The sequence below is a fragment of the Diabrotica undecimpunctata genome, chromosome 1 (assembly GCF_040954645.1).
Source record: "Diabrotica undecimpunctata isolate CICGRU chromosome 1, icDiaUnde3, whole genome shotgun sequence".
Lineage (NCBI taxonomy): Eukaryota > Metazoa > Arthropoda > Insecta > Coleoptera > Chrysomelidae > Diabrotica > Diabrotica undecimpunctata.
In genome coordinates, this window is record NC_092803.1 from 169114100 (window position 1) to 169139194 (window position 25095).

General features: G+C 34.3%; 2 protein-coding genes across 2 annotated transcripts; one reads left to right on the forward strand and one right to left on the reverse strand.

Moving 5' to 3' along the window:
* Positions 1-20168: 20168 nt before the first annotated feature.
* On the reverse strand, positions 20169-22075 carry ave (sterile alpha motif domain-containing protein aveugle). The gene is made up of 2 exons (XM_072520495.1): positions 21796-22075; positions 20169-21740 (listed from the first exon to the last, which is right to left on the reverse strand). Exons 1-2 carry the CDS (start codon positions 21844-21846, stop codon positions 21426-21428), a joined length of 366 nt encoding a protein of 121 aa, XP_072376596.1. The 5' UTR covers positions 21847-22075; the 3' UTR covers positions 20169-21425.
* A 164-nt stretch (positions 22076-22239) lies between these two features.
* LOC140441258 (SAP30-binding protein) lies at positions 22240-23850 on the forward strand. Its single transcript, XM_072531869.1, has 2 exons — positions 22240-22878; positions 23446-23850. The coding sequence occupies exons 1-2, from the start codon at positions 22371-22373 to the stop codon at positions 23772-23774; spliced, it is 837 nt and encodes a 278-aa protein (XP_072387970.1). The 5' UTR covers positions 22240-22370; the 3' UTR covers positions 23775-23850.
* The last annotated feature ends 1245 nt before the right edge of the window (positions 23851-25095 follow it).

Consider the following 25095-nt stretch of genomic DNA (forward strand, 5'->3'; position numbering starts at 1 on the left):
AGAACAGAAAAGCAGCAGGTAAAGACGGATACCAAACGAATTACTGAAATATTGTGGAGCAGCAATGACAGAAAAATAAACTTGTTAAATACTACGCTAAAACTTACAACTAAAATTTTGCAAGTGCTAATAAATCAGAGGATAAGTTTAGTAGATGAACAACGGTTTTCGTAGTGGAAGATCTTGTACACATGCAATATTCGTTATAAAGCAAATTACTGACAAATCTCTAGAGTATAATAGACCAGCATTTCTGTGTCTGATTGACCTAAAGAAAGCGTTTGACAGATTAAGACTCAAAGATGTAACCCTAAATATAATAAAAACTATCGAAAACATCTACCAAAACAACAAAATGGAAGTCAGAATAGATGGACAACTTACATAACCTATAGAAATAGGCAGGGGAATAAGACAAGGGGATTCATTAAGCCCCATACTCTTCAATTTGATCATGGATGAAATCATCAAAAGCGTGAACAAAGGAAGACCATACAGAATGTAGAATAGGAAACAAAGAAATAAAAATACTCTGTTACTCAGACGACGCAATATTGATAGCCCAAGATGAAGATAGTCTGCAAAGACTGGTCCACAGATTTAACATAAGAGCACAAGAATTTAATATGACAATCTCATCTCAGAAAACTAAAACAATAATAGTCAGCAAAGAACCAACCAGATGTAAAATAGAAATTAAAAAATAACAGTGTTAAGCACTATTTACTGTAATATTCTAAATAATTTAAATTAAAACATTTTAAATCGCATTTTTAATCACTAATTATAATTATACACTCAAGTGATATTGTCTGTCAGTACTGTTTGGAACATGGAAATGTTAAAATACTCTTAATTCTGTAAGTTTATTAATTTGAAACATCGTTCTTTTTATTAATTTTATTTAACATTATATCGTAGTTTTTCCTGGGGAAGCTTGCTAATTTACTACAAAATTATTTGTTTATGTTTCGGTCGATAATAATACAACCCGTTTTGCTATATATATATATATATATATATATATATATATATATATATATATATATATATATATATATATATATATATATATATATATATATATATATATATATATATATATATATATATATATATATATATATGTATATATATATATAGGTATATATATATATATATATATATATATATATATATATATATATAAAGTAGTCCAAAATTTTTTGACTAGTTTGGAAAAAATATGTAAATACTTTTTTCATTTTGGGTGTGGTAGTCAATAAAAAATAGAGCTTTGCTAAGACGTACTATTTATTCTGAATCCAAGCTTTCGGTGGTTTTTTGCCACCTTTATCAAGGTCTACAAAGAAAATTACTATGTTGTAACAATTTGAATGATGCAATAAAAAAGCTATAAAAAACTTACCCGAATGTAAGATTCGTGGCATAAACAACAACGTTAAATAACATGATATGTACTGCAATTACAACTACCTTAAAAATGTTACTGTTTAAAAGACACTTAGACAATTAATACATACGTTAAAAATTTTAAAAAACAAAATATATATAGTATAATATATATATATATATATATATATATATATATATATATATATATATATATATATATATATATATATATATATATAGAGAGAGAGAGAGAGAGAGAGAGAGAGAGTGAACTAGAAGTGACTAGTGAGTGTAGTAGTGTCTGGGGGCTCGGGAGACTGAGACCTCGGGAGCCCTGAAAAAGACATCAGAGAGTATGTCGAAAGCTCGACCCAATGGATATCGACGCGGTTCAACCCGGAAGACTGGTGAGTTTAATATTAATTTTTATAATAGTATTAATCTTAGCTCTAGGTTTAATCTAGGTCTAAAAAAATATAAAATATCTCTAAAAAAAGTATTCACTCACCAAATAAAATTAGTTTAGTTAACAAAATTATGCTGCTACACATACTTCAAAAACACTATTTAAAAAAAAATAGTGTTTCTAATAAATGTTTCTCTTACATTTTTGAAACAATTTTGAAAAACTTATTTAAACAAAAAACAATTGAATTTTGATGAATTATAAATAAGTTGAATAGCGACCAATAAAATTACAAATAAGCATCAATGTCATGAATGTCAATTGACAGTTTATATTTTTGAGAATTATATTGCCAAAATTAAAATTTTGTTAAATATTCTTTTTCATTTAATAATAAAGAAGACAAGTATATGGAAAATTAAATTAAAAATGTGATATTTTACTGATTTTATAAATAAACTATAGAGAAATAATATAATTGTAAATTTTCCTTTTGAATTTATTACCTTCATTACACAAAATTTTAATGTTATCAAAATCCATAATATGGTTTGTGTCGATTACATGCTCTACTAAAGCACAAGATGGTTTTTTTTATTCTACAATCACTTTTGTGGGAAATAATACGATTTGACAGATTTCTTCCGGTCTCACCAACATACACAGCTTCACACTGAGTACAACCAATGCTGTGTACTACATTTTTTTAATCTAATTTATCTATAGGATATTTAGTTTTAGAATATAAAGATGAAATAGTTTTGATGTTCTTTGTTGCTATTTTTATATTGTCAATAACCTTTAGTATTTGTATTAATTTAGGTGTTAATGATGGTATAAGGTAGTGAATGATAATAGATGTTCTGATTGTTGGAAACAATGTTCTGAGATTTAGCAAAAAATGGTGTTAAGTTATTTTTCTGCAGCCGTCCCCAAAAATAAAACTTTCGGTATGATTTATTGAATCGAGAGTACCATTTTACACAACTCGTACCGAAATATTCGTATTAGCAAGACGAATATTTTTAAATTTACACACGAAGAGTTTTGGAAAACCAATAATAAAAACCACTGAATTGTCTTGACAAAAACTAATGGCGATAGAATAAAATTAAGAATAACAATTTCATAAATGTGTGTATAATAATTAAGTATTGTGAATGTAAAGTAATTTTTTAATTTTAAATATAGAAATAGGTTTTATATTGAACAAAGATGACAGACTGTGATAAATTTTATCAACATTATATAACATCATCGATGGTACAACCTCATTAAGTTTCTCCCTGATGAAGGACATAACTAATGTCCGAAAGCTTGGATTAAAAATTTACAAGAGTACACGTTTCATTTTTTATTGCTGCAAACCCAATATTTAACGTTTACTTCCTTACGTTGTCAGCAAATACTTCTGGTTCTTTATATATATATATATATATATATATATATATATATACATATATATATAATATATATATATATATATATATATATATATATATATATATATATATATATATATATATTCTAATTCTAATGTAATCACTCCATTTCTTGATTTTTATAAGTTGAAGCCTCAGTACGTATTTCATTTATTTTGAGCAACTGAATATTCACCTTAGAACCTTTGGATTTTATTATCTGTTTTACCCTCAGTTCTAATTCTAATGTAATCACTCCATTTCTTGATTTTTATAAGTTGAAGCCTCAGTACGTATTTCATTTATTTTGAGCAACTGAATATTCACCTTAGAACCTTTGGATTTTATTATCTGTTTTACCCTCAGTTTCATTTTTGAGACAAGGAGGTTATGGTCTGATGGGACATCTGCTCTAGAGTAAGTCTTAACGCTTATAATGTAATTTCTAAATCTTAGATTGGTTAGTATAAAGTCGATCTGATTTTTAATGCAATTTTGGTAATGGAAACCATGTGGTAATATATTTCTCATTTCTAAATGGACTATGCTTTTCAAAGACATTAAAAATAATTGAATGAATTCTTTAAAAAATTATTAAAAGCAAAAAAAGCTTAAATAACAAAAACGAAAGAACAATAAATAGATAATGGAACAGAAAGAAGTAAGGAAAAATGGAAAAGTCATGGCAAAGTTTTAATTTAGTATTTCTATAACTTCTTTTCATCGCAAAGCCGAAATGATAAATGATAATTTTAGTTCCAACTCATTAAAATATTGGAATATTAATTGGAGCTGCGGTATTTTCAATTTATTTGGAACTCAATGCAGGTGTTTATTGATTTTATAAACTTTTGGAATAAACTTAACCCTGTAATCTATCAAAATTAAATAATTAATAAATGAAAATTAAATTTAATCTAACTAAAGTAAAAAGTGCAAAATGCTTTAAGAATTTGAATAAAGTCGGTCTTATGAATTTGAATAAACAATCCCAATGTTCAAGAGGTTTAATATTTGTTTTATCTGAGTATATTTATTTGATATTACTATCTAAGCATTTTAAATTCACAAAGGATATGTATGACAATTTCTTCCTCCATTCGCATTTCCTTCACTACTCTACTTATATTCCAATAATGTATACTCATTTGACAGTGACTGGGCTCCATTTCTGTGATAATTTTCGTCTAGAATACTTATTACTTGGGATTCGTCTAGAATACTTATTACTTGGCTAGGGGCTCCCTGAACTAGTTCGTTTCTTTGCACCCCTATTAGTTTATTAAGGAGGCCCTTACAGTTTTTTATCAGTTTGTATTTAGTAATTGCACCTCGGAGTGCAATGGATAGAGCACTACCCTTACAAGCGAAAGTCTGAACAGTCGCGGATTCGAATCTCGCCGGCACAGAATGTTTCCATAAAAAAAGAAACTCCTGTGTTTATTTGGTTTGTACCAAATAATCACCATGAATGCTGGAGTCAGACAAGGCTGCATTATTTATACAAAGTTCCTAGTGAGCAAAATAATAGTGTGCTTTACGAAGTCGATGTAGCAACAGAATTTTGCAGGTGTGAAATTGGAAGGTTGGGTGCTTTGTGCAAGCATCAAGCTGCGATTGCACACTTTTTTAATATATCTTTTTGCAACGTTCCAGCTACTAATCCTGAAGATCGATTGATAGCATTGAGGAAAATAATGTTAGAGAATATATTATTTGAAACAAAAATGAAACAGCTGAACAACAAGAATTTTCTTTTGTAGATTTTAATACGCTACAACGGCTACAAGATAAAAATGTTACATTTGGAATGGATTCATCAAAGTTAAAATTATTGCACGAAACATTATCATATATTAATACACAAACGGCTTGGGAAAGTTTTTTTAAACACGGCAGGAAGTTCCTCAGCAAGGCGATTTGGACACAAGGCCAATATAAGAGTACAACCAACATCTATCAGCCAAAGAAAGTTGGGAGCTACCAGAGGGTCGAAAAGATTAGCATTTAGACGACCACCTAAAGATGAACCTTCTAAAAAAAGGTTAAGAAGGCGTCACAATCTTTCATCCAACATCGCAGCAAATCAAACAAATGCAACTTAATATGACGAAGGACATTTAATTTCGCATAAATATTACATTCTAAACATTTAAAAAATTTTATAATTTTTTTAAATATATTTTGTTTTATTTCCTATTGCATTGCACCTTTTAACTGATTTTAATAAAAAGTCGTCTTTTTTGGTCTACGAGTATTTTATATTCCGCATATAAATTTCGCATCAAAGTAACATTCCATATACGTGTTTGGCACCTCGCCGCCTATTGGTTGAAACATGGCCGAGTGCCGCAAAGGACCAATAGAAAAGTCCTAGATGCTAAATACATAACGGAATGTTTAGATGCGTCCCGTTCTGATACGGGATATAAGTAGATGCTAGTTCGATTATGTTTATTGTATAAGAATGTCCGTGAACATGTGTGTACACTTCCGTTAAATTATAAAGAATTGTTAGTTCTATAGAGTTTTATCAAGGATGCCATTTAACATATTTGACACCCGTATTAAAAGTGTATCAACTAAAAAATGTGAGTATCTGAGTTAAGGTCATATTTGAATTCCTGGAAAAATTACCTATTCGCCAATAAAACTAAAGTAACTGTATTTCCATTAGTGTCTCACAGGTTTGGTTGTATGAATAATCGCGTGTTCGCCCTCCAACTTTTTAGTTGCGCTCCAACTTGTGTTCAGATCGTTCACAGCGTGCTATTTTGAGTTGCAACGGTTTTGTTGAGTAAACTTGATAAAACAACAAGAATTATTTAAATTTAATAAAGTTTAGCTGGTGTACTCAGACATTTTTACAGTAGCATTTTGAATTGTGACAGTTTCGTTGCTTAAATTTTAATTTTAAAGTTTATTTTGTTTTGCTACAGTTTTAATGAACTTTTTTTTTAATTCTGGGTTAAATCGGTTTTAATAGTGAATTAATTTTGTAACGTTAATTTATTTTATAGATTTTGGAATATTCAATTGGCATTTAAAATGAATGAAAAAAATATTTTTGAGTTACTTCACTTTTGACAGTTTAGTTTATTTATCGTTATTGTTTGAGTATAATGCCGAGCCGTGGCCGCTTATTTGTTGACATGGCTTTACAAAGGCACGAAAATAAGAATATTAATAAAGACCCTTCCATCATTTCAAAAGTTCAAAGCATTCCTTTGCATGATTCCACTAATTCTTCATTCATGAATCAACGTGATAAGTCTTCAAAACCCACCAGATCGTTTATATCTGGAAATGAAAATTGACTACCCGAGAATAGCATTATATATTTAAATGAAACTTCAACAACTGCAAACGAAAACACCCATAATAATTTATATCTACCAAGTACTTCTCTAATATTGTTGATATGGGACAGAGAACACAACCCCCTAATCGCGAATGTAAGGCTTCGATTGGCAGAGGTTAAAAAGCTTCTAATAAAAAATACATAAACACTAGAGAATTAATGAGAGATGAAGAGCTTAGATCTACATACAGTAAGCACATCAACGAGAACTTGAGAAACATACAAGGAAATTGCATAGAGGAAACCTGTGAGAAAATAAAAATAGCTATAGTCGAGGCTGACGAAGTAGTCGTAAGTAAAACAAAAAGAAATCACAAAAACGAGTGGATGACGGAAGATATACTTGATCTAATGGAGCAACTCAGACAGTACAAAATACATCAGAATCAACAGGAGTACAAGGAAATCTAAAGTACTGTTGTGAATTTATTAATTGTTATGTCTTTAATTTATAATGTCTTTACTAATTTATTATATTGTTCCTACTTTAATTTATTAAAAGGCACGATAATTTATATAAGTTTATTTATCACTACATATACAATAATTTATTAGTAGGCGAGCGTAACAATAATATCGCGAGCGCGACTCTTCTTTATTAACTAACTGTTTTCAAAATAAAAGTTCCCTCATATTTATACGAAAACAGCTGCTCTAGAATCCCATGGATTTTGACCTCAATTGACCTGGTTTCGCCTCGAATGGACAGGCCTAATTCCGGAAGATTCGAATGGAACCAGTTTTTTTTATTACTTGGAGTTTATGCCAGCTATTCGAAAGGTCTCGTATATTCTAAAACAGAACAGCATTAGTCATAATATAATACGGTTATTTTAGGCCAGGATAATTATCGTAACATTGCCCCCCTCTTAAAAGATGGTTCCTCCTGGAACTTTGTCGGGACTGGAACCGGAACTGTATGCTGGTATCGGCAACTGGACCCTCTTTTACAACTTCCAGTTGTATAAAAATGACAAGGGACGGTTTTCTCTCCGCACCAGTAACTATGCGGATTGCAACAGACTAACACCTGGACTTCGGTGTCTTTAAAGATCTCCTCCACCATATTTCGGATGACCCTCCAATCTAATTGGCGGCACTCCAACTTTGGCATGGCTAACTTTTGCACGTCGGACTCTAGTACGTGCTCTCTCAATTGAAGTAAAGCTTCCCACACATCTCGGTAGGTAGGTTGGTCACGGGCAGTGTCTTTTGTTACCAGGTAGAAAAGGTAACGTGATGCATCTTGGAGTTTCAAGGTTTTACCGGGAGCTGGCACCTGGCATTGAAGTTCTGCAACTCGACCAAACTTCCTTCGAAAGACGGATGCCAACCCTGGTGCGTCTTTGATACTGGCCGGGATGGTAAGGGCCAGCGAGTAGTCATCGGGGAGCGCGAGTAGATCTTGCTTTTCTTCAGTGGTAACACCATGTCTTGCTTTACCGGTACCTCCATAGGCACCCATGAATTCCTCAAACGTGAGGTCAGACACGTCTTGGACTTGGTTTACTTCCACTTCTTCATCTACGTCGTGGTCACCTTCGAAAGACGCCAGCCGGTTATGGTGTACTATCATCGGCTTTCCCCTCGGAATCTTGCTTATTCGGTAGATGACATCGTTGATCTTCTCCATGATGAGGTATGGACCTTCCCAAAACTGCTGCAATTTGGGAGAACAACCTTTTCGCTTCTTGGGATTATACAGCCAGACTTTGTCGTTCTTCTTAAAGCAACCCTTTTCGGCTTGTGTATCGTACCGTTTCTTCATTCGGTCGCTAGCGATCTGAAGGTGGGAACGGACCAACTCATGTATATCGTCCATTTTTCTTCGTAATTCGATCACATAATCCTCACCTGCTACATCTTCTCCAGGTCGACACCCAAATTCTAGATCACAAGGTAGTCGCATTTCGCGTCCGAATAGGACTCTGGCTGGTGTCTGACCTGTTGATTCGTTAACAGCAGATCTGTAGGCCATTGTGAAGAACGGAAGGTATTGGTCCCAATCTCGCTGATGATCGGACACCATCTTCGTCAAATACTTGCCGACTGTCCTATTCATCCGCTCTACCATACCATCAGATTGCGGATGATATGCTGTAGTTCTTGTTTTCTTCATGCCTAGTCTATCACATATTCCTTGGAATAGATCGCTTTCGAAGTTCCTGCCTTGGTCACTATGTATCTCCAAAGGCACTCCAAATCGGCTGATATATTCTTGGATCAACTTATCTGCAACGGTGGCGGCCTTCTGGTCGGGAAGTGCGTAAATCTCGACCCACTTAGTAAAGTAATCCATTACTACCAACATGTACTTGCCTCCATTTTCACTTTCTGGAAATGGTCCAGCGATGTCCAAAGCTATTCTTTCAAACGGGCTTCCAACATTATATTGTCTCATAGGAGCTCTCCTTTTCCGGTGAGGCCCGTTACTCGTAGCACAAATAGTACATTTCTTACACCAGTCTTTTACGTCGTCGGAACTGTTCATCCAATAAAACCGTTCCCGAATTCGCTGAAGGGTTTTCCTTACACCAAAATGCCCTCCCGATGGACTGTCGTGTAACTGACGAAGTACTTCGGCTATTCTGCTCTTTGGGATCACCAACTGTCTTCTCTTCTCTGAACCGTCATCATTTTCCAGGACTCGTTTAAGCAAGCCATCTTCCATGATAAATGAGTCCCACTGGGCCCAATACGTCTTAACTACTGAGCATAGGTTTGATATTTCTTGCCAAGGTGGTCGACGGTTTTCCTCTTTCCATTTTCGAATTTTCTGTATAACTGGATCTCTTTCTTGTTCTTCTCTGATCTTAATAGGCGTCCAGTCGTCGTTGACCATCGTTGTTCTTAGCACTGCTGCTTCCTTGGATTCCGTTTTGTTGCAGTGGGAACACTCTACTGGGCATGGCCTTCTGGAAAGAGAATCAGCGTTTCTATGGCTAACTCCGGCCCGGTGCTCAATCTTAAAATCGTATTCTTGGAGTCGTTCGATCCACCTGGCTATCTGACCCTCTGGATTCTTAAACTGCATCAACCACTTAAGGGCGGCATGGTCGGTTCGGATTAGAAACTTTCTGCCATAGAGGTATTGATAGAAGTGCTCTACTGATTTAACTACTGCTAGAAGTTCTCTCCTCGTGACGCAATAATTCCGCTCAGGTTTTGAAAGAACTTTACTAAAATATCCGAGGACTCGTTCCTGTCCTCCTTGAATCTGAGACAGCACTCCTCCAATTCCCACATTACTTGCATCTGTATCTAAGATGAACTCTCCTTCTGGCAGTGGATACCCTAAAATTGGTGCTGTTATTAAATGCTTTTTCAAGGTCTCAAAGGCATTTTGGCAGTCTGTATCCCAGCGGTAATCTCTTGCTTCCTCCGTAAGTCGCGTTAATGGCTTAGCGATATCTGCAAACTTCTTAATAAACCTCCGGTAGTAAGTACATAGTCCAAGAAAACTTCTCACTTGATGTTTGTCAGTTGGTTTTGGCCATTCCTTAATGGAATCGATTTTTCCTTTATCCACGGCCACTCCTTCTTTACTGACTATATGACCCAGATAATTGACTTTACCTTGAAATAGCTGGCACTTCTTGGGGTTTAGCATCAATTGGGCAGCTTTAAGTCGATTAAAAACGTTTTCTAAATTCCTCAAATGATCTTCGAATGTCTCCCCCAAGACGATTATGTCATCCAAATAAACCAGGCATGTTTTCCAAGATAACCCTCTCAACACATTTTCCATAAGCCTCTCAAATGTCGCAGGAGCATTACAAAGTCCAAATGGCATAACGTTGAATTGCCACAATCCAGATCCTGTGGTGAAGGCTGTCTTTTCTTTATCGACTGGGTCCATTTCTACCTGCCAGTATCCAGACTTCAAATCTAAAGTAGAAAACAATTTACTTCCAGCCAATGTGTCCAATGTGTCATCGATCCGAGGCAGAGGATAACTATCTTTCTTGGTAACGTTGTTCAGCAAACGGTAATCCACACAGAACCTCGTCGTTCCGTCTTTCTTCTTAACCAGGACCACCGGAGAGACCCATGGGCTCGTAAAAGGTTCTATCACCCCGTCTTTCTTCATTTCCTGAACAATCGTTTCAGCTTCCTCTCTCTTCGCCTGTGGTAATCGTCGAGCTGTTTGACGAATTGGCTTAGCATTACCAGTATCAATTTTATGCTTAACAACGGTAGTTCTTCCCGTCTTTCCTCCTTTCGGTACGAAAATATCACGATACTGCCGCAGAAATTCCCTTAATTTCCTTTTCTCCATCTGATTTAGAGACTGTCCTGCAACTGCAACCATTTGGTCGAATTTGTCGTTGGAATTATCAGATGTTGTCGCCTGACGGATTATGGATGTCACAGGTACACAAGTTCCTACTTTTGTCTCTTTCTTTATGGTCACTGGGTAGTCGTTGACATTGATAAGTCTCACAGGAATTTCTTTAGCCGAAGTCACCAATTCCTTTCCAATTATGATTCCACGGCCAACCTCATCGTCGTGGTTCCAAGGCTCCATCATAACAGGTCTCCCTTCGTCTACAATTCCCTGTAGTCGCGCTACTATGATCGTTTCGCTTCTCGCAGGCACGACTGTATCTTCTGTAATGGCTGCTTGCACAGTGTTGTCATTATGTGGATGGAGAAATACCTCCTCGTTGCCAACTTTGATTACCTTATTCTTAAAATCCAATTGGAATCCATGCATATTCATTACGTCCATTCCTAATATAACATCCTCTTCGATGTCAGCAACTATAACAGTATGGACAAACTTTTCTGCCCCAATTCCCAATTGTACCTGGATTTCTCCATGAATGTTGGCATTTTCACCTGTAGCGGTCCGAAGTCGTAACCTCGTTGGTAACAGTTTCTTTCGGCTGTTTATAACTGTCGGGCGTATAATGGTTCTGGTCGCTCCGGTATCCACCAACAACGTATGCTTTTTACCATTTATGTCTCCATCTACATATACACTATCTTCACGACATTTCAAAGAAGCTATTAGTATGAGAGGGTCTTTGGAAAAGTTTTGGGTCGAAGCTGCCCCCCTAAGGCTGACCCGTTCTAGTTTTCCTGATGGTGAGTTTCTTGATTTGCGTCGTACCTAGGGTGCTTACAGGAGCTTCGTACGTGTCCTATTTCGCCACAATTCCAGCATCTGATGGTCTTCGTTTTCTTGTATGTCATGCTTTTCATCATATTAACGAGCTGGTCAAGTTTATCTTCATCTCCTTCCTCTTTTACAGTCCTAACTTTACTGTACCCGCCAGAGGCCTGCGTAGCTGATTCGTATTCGAGGGCGGCGGATAGAACATCAACCAGCGTCTTGTGACGAGCTAATCGCAGTGTTCTCTGCATTTCATGATCACGAAGACCATCAATAAACGTTTGAACGGCCAATTTTTCCATCATGTCTTCGGGAGCTGTTGGATAAGCATATCGTACTAATCTGGCAATATCTACCTCATATTCTTGAAGAGCCTCATCTTTCTTCTGTCTACGATTTTTAAGCTGTGACTGATATACATGCTCCAAATGTTCGTGGCCATATCGCATATTTAATCTCTTCTTCAGTTGTTCGAAATCATCGGTCTCCTCTACGGCTATGGTCTGAAGCACATCTAAGGCATCTCCTCGAAGAGCGATAGTCAGGTTTACAGCCTTTTCTTTTTCAGACCATCCATTTGCTCTTGCGGCTGATTCGAACTGTTTCATGTAGTTGTTCCATGACGATTTTCCATCGAAAGTTGGGACTTTCACATGGACAGAACACCCACTTCCTTCAAATTTCGGCCGTGTTTCCAACTTACATTTCGTCTCGTCTTCTTTTGTCTCTGCTGTAATTGGATTGTTTCCTCTCTCTGCTGTCCCTGTTTCCTCCATCTTCCTTTCCATCTCTTTCCATATCTTTTCTTCGAAGGCCAACATATCGGCAGCAACTTGGTTTTTTAATGAAGACACTCTATCGTCAAGAGCAGACATCTCAGAAGTGACTTTAGAGATGTTAGCAGAAACTTTACTTTCCAGAGAAGAAATCTCGTTAGAAACTTTGTTTTCTAATGAGGCGATGTCGCCGGAAACTTTCGAAATATCGCCAGAAACTTTGTTCTCCAATGATGCGATGTCACCGGAAACTTTGTTCTCTAATGATGCGATGTCACCGGAAACTTTGTTCTCTAATGATGCGATGTCGCCGGAAACTTTCGAAATATCGCCAGAAACTTTGTTCTCTAATGATGCGATGTCACCAGAAACTTTCGAAATCGACGAGAGGACAGCATCTTCAAATATATAAGTCTCTGGATCTAGTCCTTCTTCTAGCAAAGCGTTCTTTAGTCGTTGGACTAACTCAGCCTTTTTTCCGGTAGAAGCTAATTCTCTGTCTTCAAGATGTCTTCTTAAATTAGTCACTGTCAGCTCATAAATCGTCGTCATTTTCACAATTTATAAATATTCACTTGTATTATTATTATAAGTCTAATTTATGTTCGATCCCACTTCTGACACCATTTGTTGTGAATTTATTAATTGTTATGTCTTTAATTTATAATGTCTTTACTAATTTATTATATTGTTCCTACTTTAATTTATTAAAAGGCACGATAATTTATATAAGTTTATTTATCACTACATATACAATAATTTATTAGTAGGCGAGCGTAACAATAATATCGCGAGCGCGACTCTTCTTTATTAACTAACTGTTTTCAAAATAAAAGTTCCCTCATATTTATACGAAAACAGCTGCTCTAGAATCCCATGGATTTTGACCTCAATTGACCTGGTTTCGCCTCGAATGGACAGGCCTAATTCCGGAAGATTCGAATGGAACCAGTTTTTTTTATTACTTGGAGTTTATGCCAGCTATTCGAAAGGTCTCGTATATTCTAAAACAGAACAGCATTAGTCATAATATAATACGGTTATTTTAGGCCAGGATAATTATCGTAACAGTACGATAAGGGCAAGAATTAAAAACGCAAAGGAAAGCTGGATGAAAGAACGTTGTGAAGAATTGGAATCACTACAAGAAAAGGGAGACAGCTTTGGACTACCTAAAAAGGTCAAAGAAATTTCGAGTATATACAAGAAACACCATGAGACTCGCCTGAAGAATGATCAAGGAAACTACGTTCATACCCAGGAAGAACTAGCTAAAATCTGGGCAAACTATGCTTCGTCCCTCTTTGCGGATAATAGACCGAATCTGCCAACTACTAACTTAACCACAGAAAATTTCTCCGGCCCTCCCATTATTCGCATCGAGGTGGAGTACGCTATAAAAGTAGCAAAGCTAGGCAAGGCCCCTGGACCGGATAGAATTACTACGGAAGCCCTAAAACTGTTGAAAGATGATAACATCGACATTCTGGTAACAATTTTCAATGCCATATATAACACCTGCCACATTCCAACGGATTGGCTTTATTCAACCTTTATAATTATCCCTAAATCACAAAGAGCGACAAAATACAAAGACCACAAACTGATAAGTTTAATGAGCTATGTACTTAAGGTGTTTCTTCGCATCCTTCACACAAGAATGTTCAGAAAGCTAGAAGATCTAAGCGGTGAGACACAATTTGGTTTCAAGAGCGGACTGGGTACATGTGATTCAGCTTTCTGCTTGAATACGCTTGCACAAAACTGCATGGATCAACGAAAGGATAAGTCATAGCATTTCTCGATTATGAAAAAGCGTTTGACACCGTAAACATGACGCAATGATAAAAAAGCTACACAACGCTAACATTGACGAGAAAGATATGAGTTATCCAGAATCTTTATTGGAGTCAAAAAGCACGAGTGAGACTGAACAAATCAACCAACACAGAAGAATTTGAAATTTTAAGAGGGGTGTTACAGGGGTGTATTTTGTCTCCTATGCTCTTCAATCTCTATGTGGAGAACATTTTTGCAGAGGCACTGGAAGGCTCTGAGTGTGGAATAAAGGTAAACGGGTTCCCGATAAATAACATTCGTTACGCCGACGACACCGAGATAATAATAGACAACGAACATGATATGCAGTTGATGTTAAATAAAATAAACACCGTAGGATAAATATATAGCTAGAAGATAAATGCTGGAAAAACTAAATGCATAGCAATAAGAAAAAACGCACTTTTAAGAATACAACTGCAAGTAGATAATGCTCTAATCGACCAAGTGAAAGCATTTAAATACTTGGGAATGATGATGAATGACCAATGGGATCCTCAACAAGAAATAAAATGCCGTACCGAACAAGCAAGACAAGCTTTTATCAAATTTAAACCGCTACTATGTAACCGCAATCTTTCCTTCAATCTCCGCTACAGGATGGTTAAATGCTATGTATGGTCCATATTGTTATACGGCATGGAAACATGGATGTTAAGAGTACCTTCCATTAATAAGTTGGAGACCTTCGAAATGTGGACGTTGCGGAGAATGTTCCGCATACCATGGACAGATAGGGTGAGAAACGAGGAAGTCTTTAGAAAGGCAAATACTGAGAGAGAACTACTCAATTCGATTAAGGTACGAAAAATTGGATACCTTGGCCATAATCTGAGAGGAAAAAAATTACGCAATCCCTCAACTAATCATCCAGGGAAAGATTGAAGGCAAGAGACGAGTAGGTCGCAAACAAATGTCGTGGCTACGGAACGTAAAGAACTGGACAGGCATAAATAAAACTGGCGATCTTTTGCATGCCGCAAAGGACAGACGTCTGGCTTTAAGATAATTCGCCAACGCACTATAGGTGCACGGAAGGGACAGAGAAAAATTTATTACATACTTATCTCCCATTCAAAGTAACGAAAGTGATACAGACCATTCCGATGCTGATCCAAATTTTGATGTCTCTTCAAACAAATTATTATCAAATAGAGTAATTCCTACAACTAATTCTTCATCCAGCAGCAGCAGCAGTTCATCGACTAGTTCTGACAGCTCCGACAGTGCATCTGAGTCTACAGTTTCAAATATTAAAGTACAAAATAGTGAAATAGGAACGAACAATAAAGATAATGGAGAAAAGTAAGGAAAAAAAAAGAATCCGAAGATCTGAGAATTGGAAGACGAATGTAGCAACAGTTACAAAACTCAGGTAAGCCATAGGTTTCTATGTCAAGTCAAAAAGGAAATTTCAGGAAGATAGTTCGTAAAGAGTATGGCCAAAAGTGTTGTTTTAGATGAAATAATGATATTAATTTGAAGATAAGAAATGCATTTTTAATAATTATTGGGCTGATCTTCAACGTCAAAGAGATTATATCTTACGGCGTATATGAAATCAAACCGACGTAAAAATATTCTAGTACCCAAAATTTAAGAGCACTGAATAAAGCATATTATTTTGAAGCGAACTGTACTCGTATACGGGTTTGCAAAAAATGTTTTAAAGCTACACTTGATTTGAACGACAGGCCAATTGATACTGCGTTTACTTCGAAAAGTAATTCTGGAATTTTGAACTTAGATGCAAACATAACAATCACCCCACTATTAGCTCTGATATTATAAAAATAGTGTTATAAAGTTTATAAATGATACTCCGAGAATTGAGTCATATTATTTAAGAGCCCAGACATCACGTGAATTCTTACAGTACGATAGATCATTAGCACAGTTGTATAGATACTATAAATTTACCCGTGAAAAGATAAGCCCTTTCCTTACTAAACAACTTTTAATCGTATCTTTCAAACATAATTTAACATATTTTTTTATATTTCTAACAAAGATCTTTGTGATTTGTATGAAAACCATCTACGAGAAAAACAATTGGCAAGAATATATTAAGAAAATGATAAAAATAGGACTGATGTCGAAGTAGCTATATACGATTTACAAGCAGTGATGCCTGTTTAAGGGCCAAGTTTCATTATTCTTTTATAAATCCAGAATAAACTGTTTCAACTTTACGGTGAGTGATTTAGAAGTGAGAAATGTTACCTGTTATTTTTGGGACGAAACAGATAGAAACAAATAGAAATTGAAAGCTGTGTACTTGCTTATATACAAAATATAATGGCTGATAATGATAATGAAGGTAAAGATTTAGATATTATTTTTTACTCCGATAATTGCTGCGGCCAACAAAAAAATAAATAAAGAATAGAGAATAAATAATAGAGGGCACTCACAGAATAAAGGTGACAATGTTTACAGTGTAATAGAAAAACAAATTAGGACATGTTAAGTCGGGTCCCATTTACACTCCGCAACAGTATTCCACTTATTCGTAGTGCAAAAAAACTGGTCAGCCTTATACCATTGTTGAGATGACACAGGACATGTTTTTATATATCAAGGCTCTGCAGGAAGAGTGGAGAACAAATTTCACTTTAGATGAAGATAAAAACCAAGTTAAGTGGCATGATATAAAAATTCTTCGCGTTGAAGAAGAAAGTCCTGGAGCCTTTTTCTATAAAACGTCCTACTCGGATGTAGATTTCAAGAAAAGCATAGTACAAAAAGGAAAGTAAATAGAAATTCAGAAGGTTTGAAACTTGTATATAATAAAAAATTTCATTACTTAATGCAAACTAGGAGTTTAAACTGTAGCAAACTAAGTGCAGGGAGGCGAAAGAAAACTCGATGTCAACAAAATGCCTAGAAATCGAACAACTTAAGGAAAAATACGACACCTTTAATATTCATAAAAAAGTAAAAGAAATGACAGGTAACACAAAAAGAGACAAGCAACAATATTAAAAAATGATAATAACGAAATAATTATGGGTAAAGAAGACAAACTAGAGAGATGGAAAGAATACATACAAACTCTTTTTGGCGACGATAGACCTTGTTCTCCACTATCCACAGATAATCGAATAAATGAAAAAGACCCAAAGAAATAACCAAAGAAGAAGTGATTCACGCAGTAAAATCTAGAAAGATGGATAAGCCACCGGTCCAGACAATATCAATGTCGAAACACTAAAATTAATTGCAGATAACGAAAGTAAAAGCCTAGACTTAATAACAGCACTATTCAATAAGATATATGACACAGGTAAAATACCAACAGACTGGTTAAAATCAACACTCGTAACATTACCAAAAAAATCGAATTCTTCACAGTGCAATGATTATCAAATATTAAGCTTGATGTGTCATGTCCAATTCGGATTTCGAAACGGATTGGGAACACGAGAGGCTTTTTTTGTTTTAAATGTGTTAACGCAACGATGCAGAGACATGACTGTAAATGTATATGCATGTTTTATTGACTATCGAAAAGCATTTGACTGTGTTAACCATCAAAAGATGATCGAAATTCTGAGAACAACTGGAGTTTTTTTTTTTATATGGCTTCGGCAGTTTGCCATACAGCCAGTTACATGATCTTTTAATCTCATTAGGTACAGTAAAAAGTTTTTGAGTTATTTGCAATCGAATAGACTAAAATAGATAAAAATATATAACATACACAGGAGAACTAGGCCACGGTAAATAGGATTAAACATATAAAGGTGTGAAAACAAAGGTAAAAAGTAAAAACCAATTTTTTTTTTTAACTAAAGAAAAATATTACATTTGGTCAAAAAATCGATTATGCAATCGTAAATTAATCTATTTTGAGTCGCTAGGGCAGATAAAACGTTAAACGGAGATTAAACGGTTAAACTGGAGTTGACGAACAAGACTTGCGAATTATCTCAGAACTATACTGGCACCAAACGGCAACAATTGAAATAGAGCACACAACATCCGAAGATATACAAATCCAACGAGGAGTGAGACAGGGTTGCCTCTTATCACCGCTAATTTGTATTCGGAGTCTATATTCAGAGAAGCATTAGACGAGGTCCAAGGCGGAATTAAGATTAAGGGAATCAGCATAGACAACATCAGATATGCTGATGATACCGTCTTAATAGCAAGCAACGCACAAGAATTACAAAATATAATAAATGCGGTAGTTCACCACAGCGAAATGTTCGGTTTACATCTAAACGTTTCCAAAACTAAAACTTTAGTATTTTCAAAGACATCAATAAACGTATATGTGTATGCAAAGGGTCAAATAATGGAACAGGTAAATTCCATTAAATATTTTGGAGCAAATATCAACAGTCAGTGTAATCTAAAAAAAAATCCTATCAAGAATCGAACAAGCAAGGAGAACATTCATGAGCATGAAACATTTTTTACAAGATCAGACCTTAGTCTGCAGCTTAGAATCCGATCTTACGTTTTTTCTGTCTTACTGTATAGCTGTGAAAGTTGGACAATGGACTCTGAAATAGAAAAAAGAATAGATGCCTTTGAGATGTATACAGACGAATGTTGAGAATTCCATGGATACAAAAAGTTACTAATGTTGAAGTACTTCGTCGCATGTGTAAACAAAAAGAATTACTAAGAATAATCAAAGAGGGGAAAATGCAATACTTGGGTCATGTGTTGAGAGGCGAAAGATATGAATTACTTCAAGTTATACTGGAAGGAAAAGTACAGGGCAAAAGATCAGTAGGAAGACGCCAGAACTCGTGGCTGAAAGACCTGCGGATATGGTTCGACCGCTCATCCACAGAAATCTTTCGCGCAGCAGTTTCCAAAACTACAATTGCCTTTTGGATCGGCAACCTTCGAAAGAAGACGGCGTCATGAGAAGAAGAATTTGTCGAAAGTGGTTTTTTGAGTTGCTACACTTTTAATATAGGTGTGCAATATAAAGAAGTAAATAAGTTTGACAAACATGACCGAGGTGAGCTACTTGCGTGGTCATGACTCTTTATCCCTCCCTGGTACTACTAGTGAGGCGAAGTATATGTCTATATGGTATTGAAAATATTTTCGTGTGACTTGTTGTTTTAATTTTTATATATTTTGAGAATTAACCAACTAATTCCTATAAATATATTATTTTACATTTTGAAATCATGAATGTGTTGCTTGTGTGAGTCCATTTCAAAAGGTAAAAGAAATAATAAATTAGACTTACTCACAATCAATTTAATTTAACTAATCAGACGACCGGTTTCGCTTTCTACAATATGCAAAGCATCTTCAGGTCACGATACAAAGTTAAATAAATGATGCCGGTAAATTAATAGAGTACCGGCATCATTTATTTAACTTTTTATCGTGACCTGAAGATGCTTTGCATATTGTAGAAAGCGAAACCGGTCGTCTGATTAGTTAAATTAAATTGATTGTGAGTAAGTCTAATTTATTATTTCTTTTACCTTTTTTACATTTTGACTTCTAGCACAAAAAAAACAAATTTCAAAATTTTGAAAACGATTTCTGAAGGGAAGGGGGAACATGTGATGAACATAAATGAAATATTTATCGATACATTTATTGTTAATTCTCAAAAAAATATATTAACTAAGGTTTATGACAATCGTTTATTGATTATAGGACTAACAAAGTTGGGTAATAATGTAAGAAATTTATATTTTTCGCATATTTCCTGGACTATTACTACACAAAATTTATCGCGGAAATAATATCCTAATCATTAATTAGGTATTCCACAAAAGCATTGTAGGTATCAAGTTCTAGTGTTTAGAATTTTTCGAGTACTGTTCCTATTTTGCTTGTAGAAAAATAAAATAATAAAAAAAACTCAGTCTCCGAAATCTTTATTTATATAATGTAATCCGAATTGATAATATAAAAAGATATATTTGTATTTATAAAAAAAAACAAAACCTTTGTGATCAAATATTTCACCAGGTCGAATGTTAAAACAGTATCATGCTAAACTTTTATCACTCCACAAACACCATGTACCTGGATAACTTAATTTAATTCTTAAGCATCTCCCCTTCACAAAACAGTGTTCCCACTGATCTTTATCAAAACCCATACCTACACAGAACAAACAGATAAATGTCTTACAACTGTTTTTAGTATGGAACTTCTAAATTATTCCTTAACTTCAATTATTTCTTTAAGTGTCCAGATATTTAAATGGTTTAAAGCTTTTCAAGTTTCTGTTCCTAAATGTCTACTGATGGTAAATCTAGAGTTTGTATTAAATGTATTAAAAAAGAGGATCAAAAGAATAAGTATATTTTTCACAAACAAGCCATCATTATCACTCAGGAAAATTTCTGAATTTCTGCCTGCTTCCAAAGATCCACCACTCTCCTCTCCTTTTTTATAGTGTATATTCCATCTGCTCTTCTTATGACCACTCATATAAATCAGTGAAACTGGTAAGTTTGTCAAAATCAGAATTCAAAAGCATTAGATTAAGTATTTTCCCCCATTCTGCCCCTGCAGAGCTCCACCAATAAACCTGACATTCCATATTGTTTAAAAATCTATAATTTTTCCAAACATCTCTACTTCTATTCTGAAAAAAATTGTGAAACAGTAGACATCAAAAGGTATAACTAGATTATGAATAGAATAGGTTACTTCATATCCATCACCTAGGACCCAAGAACAAGCTAGCAATACAGTGATAGATTATCTGTATGATCAGTTAAGGAAGGGCTATTGCAGAATGCTTCCAATGGATTCACATTTCACCTATGCATGCATTGAATAACTGAGTTACTGTGAACTAATCGTTTATTGTTACAAGTGTCCTAATTGTTTATTTAATTAATTTTCCATTCTGTTATTGTTACAAGTAGCATGCTAAGCATTAATCTTGTTATTTTTATATTTCAGTTTCTCTCCTTAGATATTTCTTGTTCACTAATCCCTAAGGGCTGCTCATAAAATTGATAAAATTATATAACATTGTGGATTACTACTTTCTATAAGACAAATTTACTTGATTTCAAATATCCATAGCATATAATAATTTATACAGACACTTAAAAGCGTATCTACTAATTGCTTGAGCCAATTATAATTATTACAAATTTTAAACTATAGAATTATCATAATACATGGTATTAAGGTTACGTCTTTGTATATCTCTAATTTCTACAATATCAGTCTTCAGGCGAAGTTTTAAAATTTGCCTCCATATCGCTTCTCTGTGTATATCATTTGTTATGCCAAGTCGAAGAAGAGAATTATCATTGATCCTTAAAAGAGATCTACCAGTTATATCATGTTGGGTAAAATTTTCAACATATAACTGATAATAATCACTGCAATGTCGTCTTAACCATTTCTGTACATCAACAACATTCCAAGAATATACTGACTTGGGTTTATTATTTGTTGCTTTTACCTAAAACGTTTATATTAGAGAAGACATCTTATAAAATGAACACTTGAAAATTTACCTTTGTATTGTTACTAGCGTTGGATATTTCTTCGGCTCTAGCTTCAACCATAATAAATAAAAAATTCTATTCGAATAGATCTTTTAAATAACTTTAATTTCTCTCATTAAGGAGAAAATCTACTCTAAAGTGAATTAATTTTGTGACATTTAATACAATAATATAAATAAGATTGTATAACCCGTGATACGGGGCCAGAAAACGTAATAGCCAAGAGAAGAATATTCTTAAATACAAATCTTTTATTTTATATTAAAACAGTTGCCAAAAAATTAAGTCATTTCTATCGCAATTAATTAGTAATATATTACTGAATTACTTCGTTTAACATGTGGTTTACTAAGATAGATAATGGAAATGGAACATCCTATTTGAATACATAGACTACCAAGGCTCAGTTTTGGAAGAGTATAATAACCAACAAAATTTAACTGTCAATGTCAACTTTCAATTCCTGTTTCGTTTCAACTTTCAAACGTTATGTTTATGTATTGAAGCAGCAATAATCTGTAGCAATTTTTCTGTAAATTTAAAACAATACAATTTGATTATCTTGATACAACTCTCTAGATAACATGACTTCGGCACTAGCCTCTTTAACTGCTACATATACAGATTCAGAAGGCGAAGAAGATCATGAAGACCAAAAAGAAAATTCCACGGAGAGAGAAGTAACAATGGGCTCTCCAAACACACCAGAAGGCTACCGATCTAGTAATTCTTCACCACAACCCATCAGTCCTGCTCCTATTAAAATAACATCAAAGGTCGCTAAGTTGGTATCTTATCAAGACGATACAATTGTCTCTGATGAAGAGGGTGACGTTGAAGATATACCACACGAAGTTATTATAATGACTGAAAACAGCCGAGAAAATAATAATTCTAAAGAAGCAGATAGCATGATTCCTCCAGAACCTCCTGGCCATTGTTCCATTGAGTTGCAGGATAAAATAACTAAATTGCATGAGACAATGTTAACTCAACAAATGGATATGAATGCTCATATTCAAAGAAAGAAAGAATTTAGGAATCCTAGTATTTATGAAAAACTAATACAATTCTGTGATCTAAATGAATTAGGTAAGAACTAGGAAGTTGTGTAGATTTAATTAGATTGTTTGGCCACATTAGATTGTTTTTTCAACTTATTTGATCATAGTCCATTAGGTTCCAAAAACAGTGCAAGATATTTATGAGTATTGTAAATGTCTCACTTTTTATTTCAGGTCAAAAGTTTCTGTACAAAAATTTATGTATAGAAAGAAATTTTTACGAAATATTTTGTGGTAGATTCTAGTTACTGTTAAATGAATTAATCAATAGAAATGATACATGTACCATCACTCTCTAATTTTGTCTTGATTGTATTCAAAGTCTTATCTAATGAACTTTAATCAAATAAAAGGCAGATATCAAGCACAGTTTTTTATTAAAGTACTTTAGCTCTCAGAGCTAAACTACTCTGCATTTACACAACACTAGACAAAGGACAACAGTTTAAAAAAAAATTTAAATTTGAAGAAGCTAGATAGTGGGTGACAGCAGGAGAGAGTAAACAAACCTGTCTTAACTTGCCAATTGTAGTGTCTTATAAGTCTGCCTTGATTTATTATGCTTATTAAATCAAATGTTTTTAATTTGTTTCAGGTACAAACTATCCCCCTTCAATATATGACCCCCTTAAATGGAATAAAGAATCCTACTATGAAGAGTTAGCAAAAGTGCAAAAAGCTGAAATGGACAAACGTGATAAGGAAAGAAAAGGAAAGGTAGTAGAACTTCTAAGCGGTACTAAGAAGGTAGACGATGACAAAAAAAGAAAAAGCAAATGGGATCAGCCAGGTGGAGGATCAGTGTCAAACAAAAACATTCAACCAGCTGGGTTAGTTCAACCATCATTGACAACTTCTACAACAGGCACAAAGGGAACAGTTATATCAGCTTTTGGCTCTTTGCCCAAAAAACCTAGACCTTAAACTAGCAACAGTGTTTTAAATTTATTTGTAAATTGTATATAATATATTATTAAGTATAATTTTTTCGAGAATTAAATTTTGTATATGATTTTCCCACTGACTCTAAAGGCTGGCCAATCCATTTGGTTTATTATGAGTCTCAAAATATTAATAATGCCATGATAATATAGTCATTGTCCAAGTGAGTTTTATACAATTTTTCAGGAGACAAAAAAAGCATATTTAATTAATATCTAAAATAATTGTTGACTGATATCAATGAATGCATTTATAAAAAAACTAGAATGTCTTATGAGTTACGAATGAGTTAAAAAGACTTATAGAGGAAGTAAAAAGTCTCTACTTTTGTCTGTTGACTCTAGAAAAAGTAGTGACATCATGTCTTTATCACTTCAGGTGGGAGAATTCCAACCTTGGGCTGCTAAGGAAGCTTCATGTAGACTGTGGGCAATAATTCTTCTGATATTTTTCCCTCAATGATTTTTCTAGGCCTTCTGTTCTTTGTGCTATGTGTCTGGAGTACCTATCTGAGGTAGGACTGAAATATTTTTGTTAGCTGTTTTGTGTTAACCTGTAATTACTTTATTTAAAATGTTGGTGCAATGTTTTTTGTATGATATTCGCAACATTTTTCTGTAAGCCCACATCTATTTCTCTTAGTTTGGCGACCTTTACAATCCATGTTTCAGATGCATATTTGACAATAAGAAAAATTAATGTGTCTAATAGTTTTAGTTTACTCTGTTAGGATATTGCTAAGTCACGCCGATCTATATAAGAGTTGGTTTTATAGTTTTTTTTTGCAGAAGCTATTTGTTATAATCGGTTGTATGGCCAATTAGTTTATTTTACATCTTCCATTTATGCAACCTTCTAGCTCAGGTTTAGTATTAACAACTATAGACCGGGGCAGATCTGTGAAAAAAAAAAGTAGAAAAAAATTGATGATTTTAGTAATTTTTAAATATTTTTATTTTTTATTAATGTTCCCAACTTATTTGAGAGGGAGGATAAGTCAGTTATTATTAGTGAAGGTATAACTTAACTATTTCTGCAAAAATCCAAATGTCACATCCACCTCAAAACAGATCCGCCCTGGTCTATTACTTATGTAGCCAGAACTGTCCTACAACCTTTGTTTTACTCCGTGGTCTGTTTTTATTGGTTTTCTTTCGTTTGGCTGCATTTTATTAGTGATATTTGTATTTACGTACATACTTTTGATTGCTCTGATCAGATATATTGTGTATTCACTTTTTTCCATAATTTCAAATACCTTGTGTCTATTGACCCGGTTGAATGCTTTTTTTATAATCTATAA

What these genes read in the sequence shown, in the direction of transcription:
- ave (XM_072520495.1), bottom strand. Translation starts at nt 21,846, where the DNA reads ATGGTTGAAGCTAGAGCCGAAGAAATATCCAACGCTAGTAACAATACA. An exon ending in ACGCTAGTAACAATACAAAG is followed by an intron (nt 21,741 to 21,795) that starts GTAAATTTTCAA and finishes TAAACGTTTTAG; the next exon opens with GTAAAAGCAACAAATAATAA.
- LOC140441258 (XM_072531869.1), top strand. Translation starts at nt 22,371, where the DNA reads ATGACTTCGGCACTAGCCTCTTTAACTGCTACATATACAGATTCAGAA. An exon ending in CTGTGATCTAAATGAATTAG is followed by an intron (nt 22,879 to 23,445) that starts GTAAGAACTAGG and finishes AATTTGTTTCAG; the next exon opens with GTACAAACTATCCCCCTTCA.